Source organism: Chinchilla lanigera, unplaced genomic scaffold (assembly GCF_000276665.1).
Source record: "Chinchilla lanigera isolate Chin_1 unplaced genomic scaffold, ChiLan1.0 scaffold00002, whole genome shotgun sequence".
Lineage (NCBI taxonomy): Eukaryota > Metazoa > Chordata > Mammalia > Rodentia > Chinchillidae > Chinchilla > Chinchilla lanigera.
The window spans coordinates 8,060,628-8,080,192 of NW_004955403.1; the positions used below are offsets into that span (position 1 = coordinate 8,060,628).

The 19,565-nt window shown below is 41.6% G+C and overlaps 1 protein-coding gene across 3 annotated transcripts in view; it reads left to right on the plus strand.

Moving 5' to 3' along the window:
• The first annotated feature begins 843 nt into the window (after positions 1-843).
• Positions 844-19,565, plus strand: part of Stat4 (signal transducer and activator of transcription 4) — an 82,782-nt gene continuing 64,060 nt past the window's right edge. Inside the window, exons 1-3 of one of the 3 annotated variants that reach the window (XM_005373295.2) lie at positions 844-1,041; positions 3,829-3,957; positions 5,653-5,797. In XM_005373295.2, coding sequence (XP_005373352.1) covers positions 3,830-3,957; positions 5,653-5,797 — 273 coding nt within the window. In that variant the 5' untranslated portion in view covers positions 844-1,041; position 3,829. Of the gene's footprint in view, positions 1,042-1,231; positions 1,331-3,828; positions 3,958-5,652; positions 5,798-19,565 lie in introns of those variants that run through there. The other 2 variants (XM_005373293.2, XM_005373294.1) reach the window with 2 other exon arrangements.

Below are 19,565 nucleotides of genomic sequence, written 5' to 3' on the forward strand. Positions count from 1 at the left end.
GAGAGCTTCTACGTTGATTACAGGCCAAAACCTTAGTATTTTGTAGCTATTGGGTTAGTTAGTCTTGATTTCACCTGTTCCTTTTTCCTATTTTAATGTGGCTACTAAAACGCTTACATAAGCATCCTGTGCTTTATTTCTCCTGGACACCACTGGTTTGAGCAAGACGTGCGGTAAGAGTTGAGAGCTTGGAGAAGTTGTGATGGATTTGGGTCCTCCACGAAATCTTCGCCGAGGATAGGGTCTTCATGAGAGGACAAGTGGAGGGGAAATTTCCCGTTGAAGGGAGCATCCAGCGTGAAATGCCGCAGGTTAATCTAGGCGGCGGAGGAGACAGCTCTGAGCTGCACCTTGGGCTGTGGAGGGGAGAAAAGTTTCAGACTAAACTGAACTTTGAGCTCCAAGAATTTGGACTTTTTCCTGTCGGCAGCAACCACCTCCCCAGAGGAAAACAGGTCTTTGCGCGGAGCTTCTCGAGCAGCCGGGATCTGAGGCTTTGCTCGTTTGGGGCCTGAGCAGCACAGGCTTCGGGGAGCACACGCAGTTCCCCAGGCAGGTGCAGGATTGGACGAGCCTCGCTTCCTGCCCGCTCTTCAGTCTTTCCTTTTTATTTTTGTCTTTACTGGACCTTTTTAGGACCCTTCCTGTGTAAGGAGGAGGTAACGTCTGTCTCCAAGGAGGTGCGCCCAAAGGATCCCTGAGGTCTGACTGCAAACACACAGGCTCTGACGTGGGCCTGGGGGCGACACCCTAGGAGTGACTTTGGTCGCCTCTCCGGGCCTCGGTCCCTTCGGACGGAAAACAGGGCTAGAGGGAGGGGCCCCTCGAGCTCTGAGGTTCTAGAACAGGCCGCGTCACAGAGGGAAAGAGACCCTGGCTACCGGAGGCGGGGAGAGAGAGGATGTCGCGGGCGCTGGTGACTGCCCTGGAGCTGGCCCCGGGGTCCGAGCCTCAGGACTGGGGCGCTGGTCGGGGCGGCTGTCCTTCCGCGAGGCTGGGGGGCGTCTGAACCCCAGAAGCCAGGTAGCCAAGGAGCTCCAGGTGGGGAGGTTCGCAGGGGTCTCGGGTGTCTGGGGAATCCCCGAACACCAGCGCGCGCCCCCGGGGCCGCCCTTGCGCCTCGCACCCCGCTGCCGACCCCGCCAGGCGCGCTGCGAGAAGAGCGGCGCTGGGAAGACCCAGTAAAGTCCCGGGGACTCTGCCTCTGACGCACAGGAAAGCCTGAGTGGGAGGAGAAATGCAAATCCGCGGCCGAGGGCGGCCGCGGCGGGGCGGGAGGGAGGCGACCGCCGGACCTGAGCTCCGGACCCGACGCGGTGGGAGCAGCCAGGTAAGCGCGGCGCGGCGGGTGGGGTCCCGGGGCAGCACCCCCGCGCCCGGCCCTGCCTCCAGGAGCTCGGCGACCCGGGGCAGAGCCTGCAGCGGGGCCCGGGACCGTGGCTTTCACCGGTGCGAGCGACTTTCTCCCTTTCTTTTTCTAGCAGCTCCCCAAATTGTCCTTGGCTTGGTACGCGTTTGCAGTGTCTCGGGGTTGCCTTCGCGGTGGGGCGCTGGCGCGTGTGCGCAAGGCGTGATAGCGCTTTCATTCTCCTTCCCCTCCCCTCTCTCTCGTTTCCCTCTATCTCGGGACCCTCTTCTCGTCTGCCCAAAGATCTATCTCCTGGTTTCCTATTGTCTTTTATTTTGCTTTTTAAATTGTGTACACTTTGGGTTTCTCATCTAAGAGAAGCCATGTGATGTTGAAGCTGACTTACTTCGCTTACTATTATGGTGTCGAGGGGCATCCATTTTCCTACAGATGACTCCAGTGTATCCTTCTTTGTGGCACAGTAGTACTCCAGTGTGTGTAAATACCATATTTTCTTCATCCATTCATCTATGCTAGTGATCCTTTAGGGCAGCCATCTGCCTTGGAGCTGCGGTTCCCCCTCTCACCAGCTCCCAGGGCTAAAACAGGGTGCCCAGGGGAACAGATGGGTACCGGGGTCCCCATCTGTGAAGGATGGAAGGGTTGTCATAGGACGTGAGAAATTAGCCCTCATGAAAGCAAAGAACCATGCAGGTGTGAGAGCAATATTTCCATTATGCGCAATTTTTTCTGCTTTGAGCTCAATGCTTTAAAAAACAAGCTGAAGTCTTTGGAATAATTTAATTTTTAGATTAATTCTTAGAAAACACGTTTTCATCCAAATCATAGAAGGGATTTAACAATAGTTAAAGCTTCAGATGTATCCAGGCATGGTGGCACCCACCTGAAATCCCAGCACTTTGAGAGACAGAGGCAGGGGCTTGGCAAGTTCAAGCCCAACCTGGTCAACTTAATGACTTAGTGAGACCTTGTCTCTAAAAAAAAAAAAAAAGTTGCGATGCTATTTTCAGCTTCCATCTTCAGTTGTCATTAATTAGTCGTCACCTCTTTGGCCCTGAGGTTTGTTTTTGTTTTTGTTTTTCACTTTTAAAGTTAGGATGATGCTTACTATCCACCTACTTATTCACTTAATTCCTCTTTCAACAGGTATTTTTTTAGCACTTAAAAGATGCCTAGAATTGCAACATCCAAAGGTTTTCATACACATAAAGCAATATGCAAATTAAAGATAATTTCTCTTCTTACTTGCTTTCTACTTAGCAAAATATTGGCAACAATTTTCTTTCCACACATTTTTAATCAGTTACTTGAGGAAAACTCGGGGAAAGGGATGCTCAGAAATGACTCCCTTTGCAACCTGAGAACATGGACGTGAAATTTATGACCACGATATTTTCTAAGCCAAAAGAAACTTCCACCTACCTTTGAGACACACTGAATTACACTGGTGATCAATCACACAGAAGAATTTTTCTTTGACCTGGTGTCCCTGACAGGACAGTAAGAATTTTAATGTGGAGGAAAGCAAATTACTGCGATATCAAGGAGGCACGGTCACGTTAACTTTCCTGACTTAGGAGATCCATGCGCAGCCTCCACCGTGGCCCGAGCAGGGTTACGTGGGGAGAAAGGCTTGCTTCTGTTTTACAACAGGCTGCCAAATATATATCAAGTGTGGCTTTTTCTTCCTTCAGCAACTTGAGGGTTTAACCACTGTCAGATACACATCAGAGACAAATTACAGGTAGACTTTAAAAGCTTTGCCCAACCACGGTGGATTACTACAGAGAGAAATAAAAACATTTATGAGTTTAGAAGTATTTTGAACTGACAGAAGTAGAATCTGTGAGAATACAGACCTGAAATGTATCAGGAAGCTGTGAAAGAATTAGCCTGGCAGTCAGGAATTTAAAGCTCACTAGGAGCCAGGCAAATCTGAAATAAAGCAAAAGAAAAAAGGTGTAGGTAGCTTCATGTGAAAGAAGCTGTTTGGGGTTATTCCTCAGAAATAAACCCTTGAGAGATCTTGGGAGGTAGAGTCTGTTCTTGTGCTACCTTATGTGCCTTCAAGGTACTCAGCGGCTGGCAGAGGAAGCTGGCCATGGAAAGAGCTGGCTGAGAGTACAAGGCAAGTAGAGAGTTGGGGCAGGACTGGGGTGTTTTGGGGAGGGCCGTGAACGCTTCCTGGAGGAGGAGGAGCAGGAGGTCATGCTAGAGCAAGAAAGGATGTGGTTAGGGGGCAGAGGAAGGGGACTGTTTGCTTCATTAGGAATAACTTATGAGTGAACGAAGAGGAATTGCTTGATCTTTGGCTTGAAAGCATTGTTCTGTCATCTTTAAGTGACTATAAAAAAATGGAGAAATCTGATTGAAATCCAAAGAAAGAAGTAAACATGTACCATCCCCATCGATCAACAATATTTTAAACTCTTAATTCACCCCTCCCGTTTTTGTTACAGCATGGCTCAGTGGAATCAAGTCCAACAGTTAGAAATCAAGTTTTTGGAACAAGTAGATCAATTCTATGATGACAACTTTCCTATGGAAATACGACATCTGCTGGCCCAGTGGATTGAAAATCAAGACTGGTAGGATCCAATATACTTTCCCTAGAAGTTGATATACAAGTGCTTTATGATCTGTCCATGTGGATTGATTCTACAATCTGCTTTTGACTCAGCAGACGTGTTCTTTTTAAGTATGGAATTTTGTCAGGGGTGTGGGAAGCCTTCTCAAAAAAAGAGGGACCATTATCCTTTCCAGTTTCATCCACAGAATTTGAAAACTTAGAGGTTTTAGAGATTTTTCTATAAGCCCACCTCCCCCGTTTTTTAACATTTTAAAAAACCAAGAAGAGAATCTATTCACTGTTTCAATTCCCTATCACAGACTCAATGTAAACGAATACTCTCTTGAGGAACTTTTATTCTCCCTTCTCTGGGGACCTTCCCTGCCCCCAAACACCTCAAGTCCTGCCCCCCCCCGCCCCCATTGCCTGCATGAATTTGATTCACAGCCAGCTCCTCCCTGCCCCTTGCTACTCTATCCTTACTGGGAGCAACTTGAAGGCAAATGACCTGCTTTGCACTGACTGCAACTCTGAAAACCCTTTTGAGCCTTGCTCTGTGAGGAATACCTCATAAAACCTTCCCTTGTATCAAACTGTCTGGTTCATGAACATTCCTCCAAGCTCTGTTCACATGCTACCATTTAATTTTTCGACATCTTTTAAAAATGGTGGCAAAGTATACACAATGTAAAACTTACAGTCTTAACAAGTGTTTTGTTTGTTTCTAGACAGGGTCTCACTGTGTAGTTCAGGCTGGCCTCAAACTCACGGTGATCCTCCTGCCTCAGCTGCCCAAATGCTGGCATTACAGGCATGCGCCACCATGCCCATCTCTGAATTTTAGCCATTTTAAAGTACACAGTTCTGTGACACTAAATATATTCACATTATTGTGCAATTATCACCTCCATCCACCTGCAGAACTTTTTCATCCCTTCAAGTGAAACTGTTTCCCATCAAACAATAACTCCTGCCCCTCCAGTCACAGCCCCAAGCAACCATGGTTCTATTTTCTGTCTACACATGTGACCACTCTACGTATCTGATGGAAGTGGAATCTCACAGTTTGTCTTTTTGTGGTTAACTTATTTCATTTAGCGTAATGTTTTCAAGATTCATTCATACTGTTGCATGTATCAGAATTTTCTTTATTTTCAAGGCTGAATAATACTGCTTGTGTGTGTGTACCACCTTTTGTTGGATCATTTCCTCTGTCATTGGATATCTGAGTTGTTTCCATGCACCTTCGGTGGTGGCCAATGAAGTTGATGTGAACGTTGACGTGCAAATATCTGTTCGAGTTTCTGATTTCAGTTATTTTGAGTATAGACCCACACAGAGAACTATTGGGTCATGTGGTAATTTCACGTTTAATCTTTTAACTATCACACACTTTTCCACAGTGACTGCAGTATTTTACATTCCCATCCTCCATACATGAGGGTTTCAGTTTTTCGGTGTCCTTGAGAAGACTTGTTTTTGTCTCCATTTTGTTGTTGTTGTTTTTTGATAATGGCATCCTAATGATCTCACTGTAGTTCTGATTTACAGTTCCCTAATGAATGTGATGGCGAACATCTTTCTATATGTACAATTTGATTTTGGCAAACCTCTAAATGATTATCGCTGTTACATCACCTTAAAATTCACATGGTGAAGAAGTAGTTATTTTACTGAGTTGTTTCCTGATGTGTAATAATACTTTGATTTTTAGGGAGGCAGCTTCTAACAATGAAACCATGGCAACAATTCTTCTTCAAAACTTGTTAATACAACTGGATGACCAGTTAGGTCGTGTTTCCAAGGAGAAAAACCTGCTCTTGATACACAATCTAAAAAGAATTAGGAAAGTCCTTCAGGTGAGAATGCATTCTACTTTTTTACAGTATTTAGGTATATGAGTCTTGAATTCAGTAAGAAAGAAAATATAACATTTTCAAACCAGGTTTAAGGATAAAAAAATTTAATGATCTCACTAGTTTGTGCTCAGTCTTGTTTTATTACCCAATGTTTGTTGTTCATGAAATTTGTCATCTGAACTGTGGGTCGGTGTGTGTGTGTTACTCATGTGACTTGTTTACTTGCTAGGATCAAAAAATATTAAAATGGAGAGTTGAAAAAATACTAGAATGGAGATTTAAAAGACAATAGTTTCATTGCCATGTTCCAGCTCTTCTTTTCCTCTGTGTGACAATCAGAGTTAGAACTGTTCTCGCTTACAAGTGGAAGCATTGTTGACCTAGGTTCCCATCGATAAACTAATACTGATACATTACTGTTAATTGAAAGTCCAAGGTTTCATTAAGATTTAGTCTTTGTGCTGCATAATTTTACAGGTTTTGACAAGTATGGGTCATGGACCACCATTATCCCAGCATGCTAATACTTTCACCACCCTACAGTCTTCTCCTCACCTGTTTTTCATTTCCTCCCTTCACGCTGGATACCAGGAAAATGTTAATCTTTTTACTCTCTCTAGTTTGTTTTTTTCTAAAACATCATACAATCGAATTGTACAGGGGTAGCCTTTTTATTTATTTTTACTTGGGGAGGTTGAGATGAGGTGTTGCTATAGGCTCAAGGTTAGCCTTGAACTCACTGTGTAATCTAGGCTGACCTCAAACTTGCAGCTATCCTCCTGCCTCAGCCTTCTGAGTGGTGGGATTATAGGTGTGTGCCACCATGTCAAACAATGTAGCCTTGTTAGACTTTTTTCTCACTTAGCAATACATATTTAAGGTTCCCCTGTGGTTTTCATGGTGCTACAGCTGTCTTGTTTTTTTTTGTCACTGAATAGTATTCCCTTGTATGGATGTACAACTGTTTGTTATGTTTGGCAATTCTGAATGAAGATACTACTAGCATTCACACACAGGTTTTTATACGGGCATAAGTTTTTAATTCATTTGAGTGAGCACCTGAAAGTGTCATTTCTGGATCATTGTTGTTGATCTTTCTGTTTCAAACTTTTTTCTTTATTTACTTTCTTCTCTTTTTCACCTTCAGAGTGACTTATTTTTAAAATGCAAATGATGGATGCTCATAATTTTTAAAAATTTGAAGCAGAACAAAAATGAAAATAAAGCAAAATCTATTTCTTAGAAATAATCATATTAATATTTAATGCACATTGTTCTGTGCATCTCTGTTCTCTCCCTCTCTATGGACAGATGATAGATAAACAGATAGACGATAGATAGATAGATAGATAGATAGATAGATGATAGATAGATAGATATCTAAATAGGAAACTACCACCTCCAATGTCTCACTTTCCTGTCTTCATAATTTATATATGCAGATAGAAGATGAGATCACTATTGCTGCCCTGTCAATCTCTTGTACACACACACGCATGCGCACACACACACACACACACACACACACACACGGGACTCCTCATATCCATTACTCAGTTTTTGTTCATAACTTTTATCAACTTCTAATCTCTCCTATGTTTATATGTTTATTTATTTCTTGCCATCAGAATATAATTTCCACCAGGGGAAGGGTTTCGTCTACTGCTGTACAGTGCCTAGAAATATGGTAGGTACTCAAAGAATTTGAGTAAATGAATAGGTACACAGGATTACTTGGAACAAAAATGGAACTTAAGCCAGAATTCCAGCCTGGATTTCTACTCCTGGCTACATAAATTTAAAAAGCCATTCATTTACAAAATATATAAAAATGTTAGATAAGTTATAATAGAATTTAAAATGTATGGATAAGTTTACCAAAACCAAGGGAAACCACAGGATCAAAAATTAAGAAAAAACTATAAAACAACCTTAAACTCTCTTTCTATTATCATGTGCTATCTGGTAGAGGAATCCATCTCTTCATTTATACACAGTGTCATTTTAAACCAAGTAGTGCCTTTTATAAATATTAGATAGAAAAAAATGTTACACAGTCAGCAAATATTTGATGAGTACTTATGATGTTATCAGTCACATTTCAAGCACTGAGGACACAATGGGGGAAGTCATGAAGCATACAGGCTAAAAAGTTTGTACTTCCTGTGTTCTGGTTTTTAAATTATCTGAAAATTTATGACTCTTCTTCATAAGCTAGTATTAGTGAATACGGAGTGTAAAGCATCAGCAATCTTCTCTGATAATAGAAAGAAAATTCTATTAATTGCAAAAGTCTGGGTAGAGTTTTGGTGTTAACTCTGTGGTTAGAACTCCGACCACCTATGAGAATTTTCACAGACGATGGTAATGACTCTTAGTGAGAGTTTGAAGCTTGGCGGCTGAGGGAACAATGTGCGAACATAACCCACATCTCACATGCTCTACTTTCTGCACCGCCATGGCGTTTCTCTTTGAAGACTTTTGGGGAGCTTGAGTAAAATTTGTTGAGCTGAAAACATGAAAATTGAACCAAGGGCGGAGTCTTTCTTCTCCAGTGTGTAAAATTCCTAATCTTGGTTCTGAAGATCCAATGAAGTGAGATTGTTAGCAGGATTGGGATTGGAAACACATTTTGTAAGATCAAAAAATACTGCTTTACAATATTCTGAATTCTCTTACTCTGCCAGATCGTATCCTCTACCCATGCTGCTTTCTCAGTTCTCTCCTCTTCCTTCCCTCTGTATGCCACACACAGAGAAATCAAGAGATGAGCACAGCGTAAGACCTGCAGAACACAGAGCAATGTGTGCAATAACCCTAAAAGAGCTCTGAGTCAAGGGGAATCAGTCTTTGTGTCAGTTTACCATACAAGGGTGGCAGCCAATTTGTTAGCTACCCCAGTATCTCCCCCAACTCCCCAAAACAGTCCTTCAAAATCTATCTTCCTGAGACAATCACCTGGTGCCAATGCCACTGTCATATTTCAAAAGCTTAAAGATTTACGTGTTATGGCACTTAAGGTGAAATAAGAAACAGTTGTCAAGATTTTGTTTGCTGCATACTTTGGGATAGTCCAAAAACAGTGGATACTATGGGTCTCAGTCTCTTTTTCATTGCTCAGATGCAATACCTGACACCCACAAAGAGGACAAGTTTATTTCAGCTCACAGTTTGTGGAGTTTTCACATAGCTGCTGGCTGCAAGACAGGGCGGCATGGCAGAGGGGCACCACAGAGGAGAAGCAGTCCATGGCAGGGCAGGCAGAAAGCGGCAACCAGCAACCAGCAACCAGCAAAGCATGCCTTCCATTTTTCCTTTTGTATTCCAACCAGGCAACAGACCCAATGATTGGTGCCATTCATACCTAGGGCACCTCTTTAGTAAGTCCGTTCGGCTACACCCAGGACTATGCTAATCCACATAGAAGACTATCCAGAGAGCACACATTCTTAATCCATATCCACACCGCCCAGATCCAGCCTCCTCCCTAAAACTCCATCCATGAGCATGTGAGGCCTTGGGGGAACATCTGGATGCAAGCCATAACACTATGCATCGTGATTCTTTCCCCTGGGCACATGATACCAAACCGGAATCCATCTGATCAGCAGAAGTTGCCAGTCACCGGAAATTTCATTCTTAAATAATTTTGTATCTATTCCTTCCAACCTTTATCTTATCTAAGACTGTCTAGATTGGTCTTATCTTATCTAAGACTGTCTAGATTGGTCTCCTTTATTTAGTACTTCAATCAATAATGATTTTTCCTTTCACTGAATTCTGAGTCTCCATGGAGTTTACGTCAGAGTCTGGGGTTTCCTGATGGAATATGTTTGCATACTGGAACATTGCTTTTATTCCAAATGACAGTTTAAATTACTTAAAAGTAGAGATCATGTACTTTACTTTGCAGAGTACTGGGTAGCTACTCCATAGATATGTATTAATTGCATATTGGTTCTAGTGTATTGACTTTAACACCAAGCTAGTACTGACAGTTGAAAATGCAAAGTGAAGAGGATGTAGACAAAACTCTTTATGTTCAAAGAATTTGCAATCTAGAATGTACAAAGTGCAGATCAATATTTACTACATCATTTGGCATAGCACCACGGTAGAGGAAACTGCAACCATAATTTACAAAGCTGGAAACACTGGAGCTGGTTCCAAAAGGAAGATTCAGCCCTCTCTGAAGAGAGGGAGGCAGAAAGAGGAATGTTATGTAATGGGAAAAGCAAGAGCAGGACAGAAAGAGAATGCCGCCCCCCGACCAAGCAAGTGGAGCACCTTTCATAAGGGAATTATTGAGGACCTTAAGTGCCATGCTAACCAGTTTGAACTTAAGCCATGAGAACCATCAGAGATTTCTAAGCCAAAGTGTGATGTAGATCTATGTTTTTATTGAAAATGTATCAAGAACTGGCTTCTTCTCTAAGAAGGTTTACTCTTTGTGTCTTGTGGAAAAAGAACATTGGAGAATTCTGAGGCTGAAAGTCTTCTCTTCTGATTTCAGAGCCTATTCTCCTCCTCGTCCTATCACCCAGACACTAGGTAGATTTTATTTTTCCTAACACAAGAACTAGCTGTTATGTATCCAAAGGGGGAAAACCTAAATGGTCTATAGGGTGAAAAGTCAAGTACAAGACTTGGTTTTAGGAAATGTCCTCCTGGGCTCAATCCACCAACTGACGTGGGAAGCCAGACACTGACGGGTGGAGGTCTGCTGCCCTGGGGCCAGACAGAGGAACCCACAGAGCAGTTGTCACCCCTAAGCACAGCCTATGGCCAGGAAAATGTTAGATTTCTGGTGGGATGACTGACCGCTCCCCTGGGAAAAAAGGAGAGAAATGAAGACTTCCTTGATGAAGAGGCTGGGAAGACATTGAGAGTCAGATTGACTCTTACTATCCATTGTCTTCTTGTACCTGGAGCATCATGCTGATTGTGAAGAAAGGTTGGGCAGATTTGCACCTTAAAAACAGAACTGTGTCATTTGCTACCAGTTTAATTTTTTTTTAAAAAAATTCCTATTTTAATTGTCCCCATGGCCTGGACATAAAGACCCATAAGAAAGCTGTCTACACTGTTCTAAATCCATCATGATCTGAACGTTTTCTAAAGATGTACTTAACCTATGATGGAGCCAGTTCACAAGACTTGTTATCTTATTAAATAAACCACTTGAAATACTTCATAAAAGCAAGTTTAATAAGCAAAAGCATAAGAATGGGAACAGACATAACCAAAATTGTAAACAAAGTTAGTCCAAGGCAGTTAGAAACTAATATTTGTTTAGCTTCACAATTGTGATTTCAATGAGTAATGATCAAATAGGAGGTATCTAAATTTAGTTCACAGGCAAAGAGCAACTGCTTTTGTCTGGTCCAAATAAATCACTTCCAAAGTATCCATTTTAAGTCACCAACAAGAAGTTCATGATTTGGGGGGAAAGCTGGTTCTTTCATCAAGCTGCTAAGCGCACTTAAGATCCTCACTGCTGCCTTCTCTAGAAGTGACACCTGCCTCTCCCCACTGCTCCCTCTTAATGCTGAGGACCCAGGAAAGGTCTTGGCAGGTGGTAGATCTTCAGTAATCTGCTACCATAATTGGCCACTTTGATCAAGAACATGCAGTCTCTCAGTGGGCTCCTAAGTGCACAGTCAGATGCGAGTGGTACAGAGCTCTGGTGACACCCCAAGATATGAGCCTCATGGACGTCCCTGATGTTGAGAACCTGCCTGTTTCCTGACACTTAATCTGTGCTCTGAGCCTCAGTGCAAAGTAGGGGGATGGGAAAATAAATACTACTATATCAAACCTAAAAACAACACAGCTGCCTTTCATAATATATGTCTCCTATTGGTCAGGATTTGTGTTGGAAAAAAATGTATACATCATTCGCTTTCTATAGCTGAGCATGTAATCATTTCACCATATCTCTTTAGATCCTTGTGTTCCTTTCCATGAGCAATAAAAAGTTTCCCCAGGGACTGGGCTGGGGCGGGGAGAGACTGACTTCCACGGCGTGTATGGGATTAGAGCAGCAAGCATGGATGCAGCTCTATTTGGATATTATTGCAACACGTCAATGAAAAAGAAACAGGATGTTGAGCCACCAGGCAGTGGCAATAGCGATGACAAATATGTGCTGGAGTTCTGAGATAATTTGGTAACAGAGTTGACTTGTAATGAATGAATACCTACAAAAGGTGTGAGAGTAAAAATCGGTGACTGAGGCTTTTGGCGGGGTTGCTAGCTGGGCGTGGATAGGTAAGAAGATTGGGTTTGGGAAGCAGGTGGGATAACAAGGTGAGTTTCATAAATTCTAAGTGATGTGTAGCACAAAGCTAACAGGAAATAACTGCAAATAACACATCTATGTATTTGCCTATCTTTTCTACAACACCATTCCCCTTGGGAGCATTTATCTCTGAAATCCCAGTGCTCAATACAGTCCAGCATATAGCAGGGTTCAGTGTCTGACACTGAAAATATGAATATCGCCCTGTTGCAATGAGTATTCCTAACTAATGGAGCAAATATCACATCATTATTACAAATGTAGTTCAGATAGGGTCCATAAATGCAATTTAGATTTTAAGATTTTTCTACTGCAGTCAGCAGTTTCTAGGGACGGAAGGAATTGCCTCTGTGAACCAGTGTGTTTAGAACATATGGCACACATAAGACAAGGTCAGGTTGGATGAGAACAGAAGCAAAAAGAGCTGAGGAAAACTTTGCGGGGAAAGAGGGAGACAGTAAGCAACTGATAGCTGAGAAAAACTGCTATCTCTAGAGAGGAGTAAGAACTGAAGCGAAGGAGGCCAAGGTCAGGCATCCGGGAACAGCTTCATAGAGAGAGAGGGTGGATGTGGTGCTGAATCAACACGAGCTCCCAGGAGTCAAGACAACCGCTTCTGTGGGTTACAGGAATGCAGGGGGTTTTGAAGCTCCTCACACAACAGTGCTAGTGGAGTGCCAGGGTCCTGTCCATGATGAGGAAGAATGAAACCACAAGTGCAAGAAGCAAAGCACGAGCAAATTTATTTAAAAGCTATAAGGGCAAGGAAGTAGAGCTCCCGCTTGGCGGGAGGCAGTCCCGAGCAGAACACCCATGAGGTTCTCTGTCCAGGGGTTTTTAAGGGCTTTAGAAGGAAGCTTGGGCCACTGTGCAAGCACTATGAGCTCTGCGTACTTCTCGGGGAGAAATCTGTGCAGCGTTCCCGCAGTGTCCATGCAGAGCCCTTGCGCCCTTGGACAATGGCCGGTTCCATCATGCTCTGGGAAGGTCCTGGACAGCTCCGGGACATCCGGCAGACATTTTTGTTAGATCCCTGGAGGGTGATGACTCAGCAGACTCCATTAGGGCCACTGTCCTCACTGCCTCATTGAGCCCCAACTGCTGTCTCAACAAGACAGTGTAATGACAAAAAGATCATTGGAGATTTACTTAGAAATTGCAAGAGAGGGCTTCTAACACTTTCACTGCCCACTCTGTTTTTATTAGAAAGCTATATAGTCAATCTGAAAGAGATGTAGTTTAAGGTCTAATATTACATCACATTTTATTACAATGCTCTTAGAGTAAGTGCATCCCCCACTTTTTTTTGACATGGTCTTGTTATGTAGTTCAGGCTGGTCTTGGACTCCCTATGTTGCCCACTCAGTGTCCTTGAACTCTCAGGATCCTCCTGCCTCAGCCTCCCCAGTGCTGGGATTACAGGTGTGTACCACCACAACTGGCCAAGTGCATTCCTTTTAAAAATGTTTTTGTTTATACATAGTATATATGACTACAATAGGGTACATAGATCTTGCTTGTACAGCTCTATGAGATATATATATATATATATCATATAACTAACTACAGATCAAGGTATAGAATCTTCCCTACACTCAGAAGTCTCTCACATGCTTCTGTCAGTCCACATCACTCTCAAGGATAACAGCTACTCTTGACTACGTTGCTGTAGATTTGCTTTGGTTGTCTTGAACGTCACATGACTGCAATTTTGTAGAATGATTTTCTGGGGTTAGATTCTTTTTACTTTTCATTATGAGATGTATCCATGTTGTTGTGTGCATCTATATTTTCCTTTCAAAAGATACAGCTTAGCGTGCAGTTATATAACCATGACACAATGTACTCATTCTTCTGCGGGTGGAAACTTCTGCTATTTTCAGACTTTGTATGTTGCCAATAATAAGTATTCTTGTTTGTGTTTTTTAGTAGGTGTGAACACTCATCTCTTTTGATTGTATTCTCAGAGTCAGACTTGTTGATTTGTAGAGTATTAGAGATTGTTGGGTTTAGAAGTTGCCGCCATGCAACTTTCCACACTGGTTGTACTAACGTACACTGCCACAGAAGTGTGTGAAAGTTCTGCTACTCCTCTGCTTACTAACCCATGCTGTTGTCAGTTTTTTCCATGTGGTTGCTTTAGTGTGCATATAGTGGTATCTTACTATAGTTTCAATTTACATTCTCCTGATGATTAATAATGTTCAGAATTTTATACTTCCTGGCCATTTTGATGTCCTGTTTTTAAAATGCCTGCTAAAATATTTTGCCCCTTTAAAAATTGTTGTGTGTGACCTGGTTTTATTGACTTGTAGTTTTTAATATATTCTTAATGATCCCATATATATATATATGTATATGCACATATAATTATATATTTACATATATAATATCATCTTCTATATTGCGCCGTTACTTTTCAGGCTCTATAAGTGCTGTCTGTGATGAGTCAAAGTTCCTAATTTTAGTGAGATCTAATTTTTCAGTTTAAATGGTTACTGTCATTTGTTTGTCCTAGATCACTGGCATTCTTCTAGATTCTCTACTGAGACTTTTATTGTTTTAACCTTTCACATTTACAACTATGGTCCTTCCAAAATGACCATTCCAGATAGTTGTCCAAATATCCAGAACCATTTATTACAATGAGGACCATCCCTTCCTCACTGCCTTGTGGAATACTAATATGCTATTCTGTGTGTCTTTTCTTACAACAATACAAGGAGTTACCGTAGCACAGTGAAATTCAAAATTCACATGTATCTCAAATTATGGTTTTCAAGTGCAATAATTGGTATCTAGCACTACTCATTCTTCCTTCCTATATTCTCATCTACAGGCAAGAAATCAAAGGGCAAAGAGGGACCCTAGTGAGTTCCACATTTGTTTTTTTTAAAACCACAGCTGAACCATGTTGATCTATTTCCTGTTATCAAACTCTCTAGGGAATGGCATTGTATGAACGGACTCTGCGGCTGTGGCTGTTGCAAACCATACGGGCACCAGGAAATGCTTCCTTTTGACTCTGTTACAATGAGGGAAACCTACTTTTCTTTTGTTCACTAAGTGAGCAGCATAACTTATTAGTGAATGAGAAAACAGCTCATCTTTTAAAAATAGTTCTCTATGCATTATAAAGATAGAAACTGTATTTTTAGACTGTTAATTTTCCAAATTTATGACCCTTTCTGGCTTTACTGAAAAGCTAAATATATATAGGTCTGAACCTCGGTCTTGTATAATGAATTAATACACATGTACTTATTGTTTAAAATATTTTAAGACCTTTTGACAAGCATGTGCATGGCTTTGGTGTCAAGTCTTCTCAAAAGCAACGAACTCGCATAAATTATCACACTTCAAACCACATGAATCCTGAGTCATGCAGGGGGTTTAATCTCTGAGCCCCTATAGTTGTGGTTTTTGCTAATGCAGCCAAATATATCTACCAACTTTTAAACAACTTTGTACTATCAATGTGATATATATCCCACAAAACTTACAAAACATAGCTATGCAAAAACATCTGTAAATATTAGCAGGACATCTAGTTGTTAATGTTATTTTTGAATTGAATATTATTTTGTAACCTTCTTTCCTAAACTTGATGCATTAATGTAGTCAACATCTTCCTGTGATATTAAGTCTTTCCAGCATTATTTTATTTACCCTTGATTGCACAGCCACTGCCTCCTCCAGTTCTTTTCCAGTGTTTCCAGATTGGGTATACATCCTACTGCCAGAATTTCATTCATGTTTCTGGTTATTTCGTTAGGATGAGGATTTTAATCCTATGCATCAAAGTTGCTTATGATGTTGTAGATTTAATAACCATTGTTGAGAAGCCTAAACTGATGCATTAATGAGCACAGTAGCTGCTCTATCAAACAGACAAGATTTTATTTATCGTGCATGAAATGGTGTGATGGTTGTTAGTTAATAGACGTGGGTGGTTTTCCTTCTCATGATTCAGGCATCGAAATTCCTCACACCATGTGGCTCACCTGTTCCCAAGGGACCACGGAATGGTTGTGCAGGTAGAGGGAAAGAGAAAGAGCATAAATCATAGCCACATCTTATGTTCCTTGGCCTACAAATGACACAGTATCCCTGCATCCCATTAATAGGAACCAGTTATATGGCTCCCATACCATTCAGGTGTGCTAGGAAGAGTAATCTGTGACCAGGATGCCACCTCCAACTTGCCAAAACTTACTGCGTCCTCCCAAGAGGTAGACAGGTGTGCCTGCCACACTGGGTAAAACCATTTTGGTGCGCAATTTGCAATATCCAAGTTTAACATGACTTTCAGATTTGTATCCAACAGAAACTCTCACACAGGAGATGGCTAGCCAAGCAGGGATGCTCACTATCTCATCAAACACAATGAAAATGTAAAAATGACACTGTCTATCCTTAAATATCTATAGTGAATGTTTATACACATGTTATACTACTATCTAAACATGCAAAAAAATTGGTTTCTGTTTATAGGGTTAATTTATGATAATTTTATTTTTTAAAAAGTAAAACAAAATTTCATAATAATATAGTGGGAGAATCACAATAGTTAATACATTGCATATTGTTGTCTTTAAAGTAGTTACTTTGAGCACAAGATATGGGCATAAAAATTCTCCAAACAATATTAGCACAAGCCTTCCTTTTCAATGAGGTAAGGGAAATTAGTAGTAGAACTATCTTGTATTTTTCCCCTTCCTTTCTGCCCCTTTTCCCCCATCCTAGTTCCTTTTTCCTTTCAAACAATTTCTTCTCATTCCACAATACATGTTGTACATTTTGGCCCTTATGTACTAATTTATGATAATTTTAAATAAGCTTCTTTTTCATTGATGAATCTACTGCACATCGCATACTTCAGTTTACTCTGTGAGGAACACAGGTGAAGCAGTGCAAAGCTGGCTATGACTCATGTACAGTGAAAGGAAAATGTAAATTCACCATTAAATGCCAAATAAGGCAAAAATAAAATTGAATAGATCCAAATCCATTCATGCATTACTGAACAACAGGGACACGTCCTGAGAGAGGAGTCCTAAGCACTTTTCTCCCGGTAGAGTACTCAACATCAGAGCGCATTCTTGTGCAAATCTACACGGCAAAGGTTGTCACTTAAGTGGCTTTCTGATGTTACTAGAGACTCAGTGAACGTGGGACACCAGTGTAACATACATACTGCCTTCAGTTAACTTTTTTTTAAAAGATAAGAGTGTTCTGTACAATGAAGATGAAAAGTAGATGCATAAGCCTTAAAGACACTGTCATGTATTATCAAGTATTATGTACTGTATGTAACTGTGGATACAAATATCAAGTCACGTATTATCAAGTATTATGTACTGTATGTAACTGTGAGTATATTTTTATAAAATGGGCAGTGTAGTAGCTTTGTTTACACCCAAAGCACCACAAACATGTGATTAATGCACTGTGTGATGACATTGCAATGGCTAGAATGTCTCTAGGCCATGGGAATTTTTCAACCGCCTGAGAATCTTATGGGACCACCACCGCTGATCAAAAATCCGTCGTACAGTACAAGACTATAAATTGAAATGGAAGGATGACTCTGATATATATGATTGAGTAGAAAAACCCCAACCATGACTGCCCATAGGCAGTGGGAGAGGAAGTAAAAGACAGAGTTTTCACCAAAGTTTGGTTTTTCTATTATTTGAACTTTTAAAAGATAAGCCCAAATTACATCCTTTTTTTTTTTTTTTAAGTATAAATTCAGAGACCTATTTCCAGAATTTCCAGGGGTTTAGGACCAGAAATCTGTAATTCATAAAAGCCTCACAATTGATTCTGATAAACTGCCAAGGCTAAAACTACAGCCTTCGGATAAATTTCTGCAAGTGGAATTGCTATGTCAAAGGGTGTGAAAAATGTTCAGGCTTTTGATAAGAATTGCCAGCTCATCCCCCGGTAAGGCACCAATTCACATTCTCACCAGCAGTGTGTAGGAGCTCGTTTCATCATCAACAGTGAGGGGTATAAAGTGTTTTAATCTTTGCCAATTTGATAAATAAATAAATGGTACATCTGATTTATTTCCACAAAAGTGCTGGTTTGCTGCATTTTGCTCTCTTTGGGGGACATCCTGTCCCGTTTGTCTTCCTGTTGAACAGCGTGGCTAGATTAATCTCCTTCAGTTAGTGTTTCATTATACAAATCACTTGGGGAACTTACTGAAAATGCAGATTTGCAGCCCCGACGTACAAGTCTGATGGAGCAGAGAGAAGGTGGTTTTGGAAATAGGAGGAGGAGAGGTGGGATCTGGGGGACCCACAGGGCAGAGAGCTGAATGAGTAATGGTGCACTGAGGGTGTGGGCACCCTGTAGTCCTAGAATCAACTCTTGCTCATTTCTTCTGATGTCCAGGACTCGGTTCCCCGCTCCTCCCACATTGGTCAAGTTCCAGCCCACATCCTGCTCAGCTGCCATTAAAAACCTCATCGATTTCTCCTTCCTCTGCTCCCACAGCCCTTAGTGTCCAAACAACTCATCCTGACACTGAATCACACCCGGCAATTACTTTAGATAGATGGGAGTCAACTTACAGTAATAAAGCTGTAATCTAATGAGAGCTGTAGAAGTAGTATTTTAGTACAAGAAGAAAGCCTGCGGGTAGCCTGGGAAATAATCCTGCAATAAATTACATTTGTGATAGCACCAAATTAAAAGCAATAGCAACTTGTGAGAACCTGAAGTTTAAAATCAGAACAGCCTTAAAGAATTAGAAACGAGTGTTTCTCTGCAGATATGAGCCGCTGGGGTGAATCTGAGGACCAGACAAGGCGAGGAAAGAAAGCCCTTCAGTCAGAGCTATCAGCATCGTGTTGTTCGAACCCCAGAGACATGTTTGAAAGTTAGCCACACTCAGCCCGCTCTACATTCTTTTTCAGATGGGAGTTTTAAAAAGCTCATGAGAGATTATAAGGTATAGCCAAGATTGAAACCGTTTGCCCAGAATAATGCAAAACAAATACACGTAGCTTTCAAAGACATTTCATTACTTTTTGCAAAAGGAAGGGAATTTTTGAGTTGCCTTTCTAGTGGAAGTGATTGATTCTCAAAGATTTATTTACTGTTTACTGCAAGCTTCCTGTCATTTCTGAGAAGTCCGAATCCATTTACTTCCATTCGCTCACTTCGCAAGTGAGTATATAGCGAAGAAACCCTCCACAACGGACGCTGGTGATTCTGGGGGCGGGGTGTTCCCCCACACACACACACAGGCGGCAAGCGCAGGTGTCCCCTGTCTGCCCTCCTGCTGTGTGTAATCTACCAGAGGAAATAAATGATGCAAATCATTGAAGCCACTTACTCTGGAGCTGAATGTTCTGCCGGGCTTCATTGATGTCCTGCTTTAACAAAGCAGGGCAACCAGCACACCCACTTCCCAAAAAGACCAGCTTTGTCTAAACTGGATAAAATGGGCTG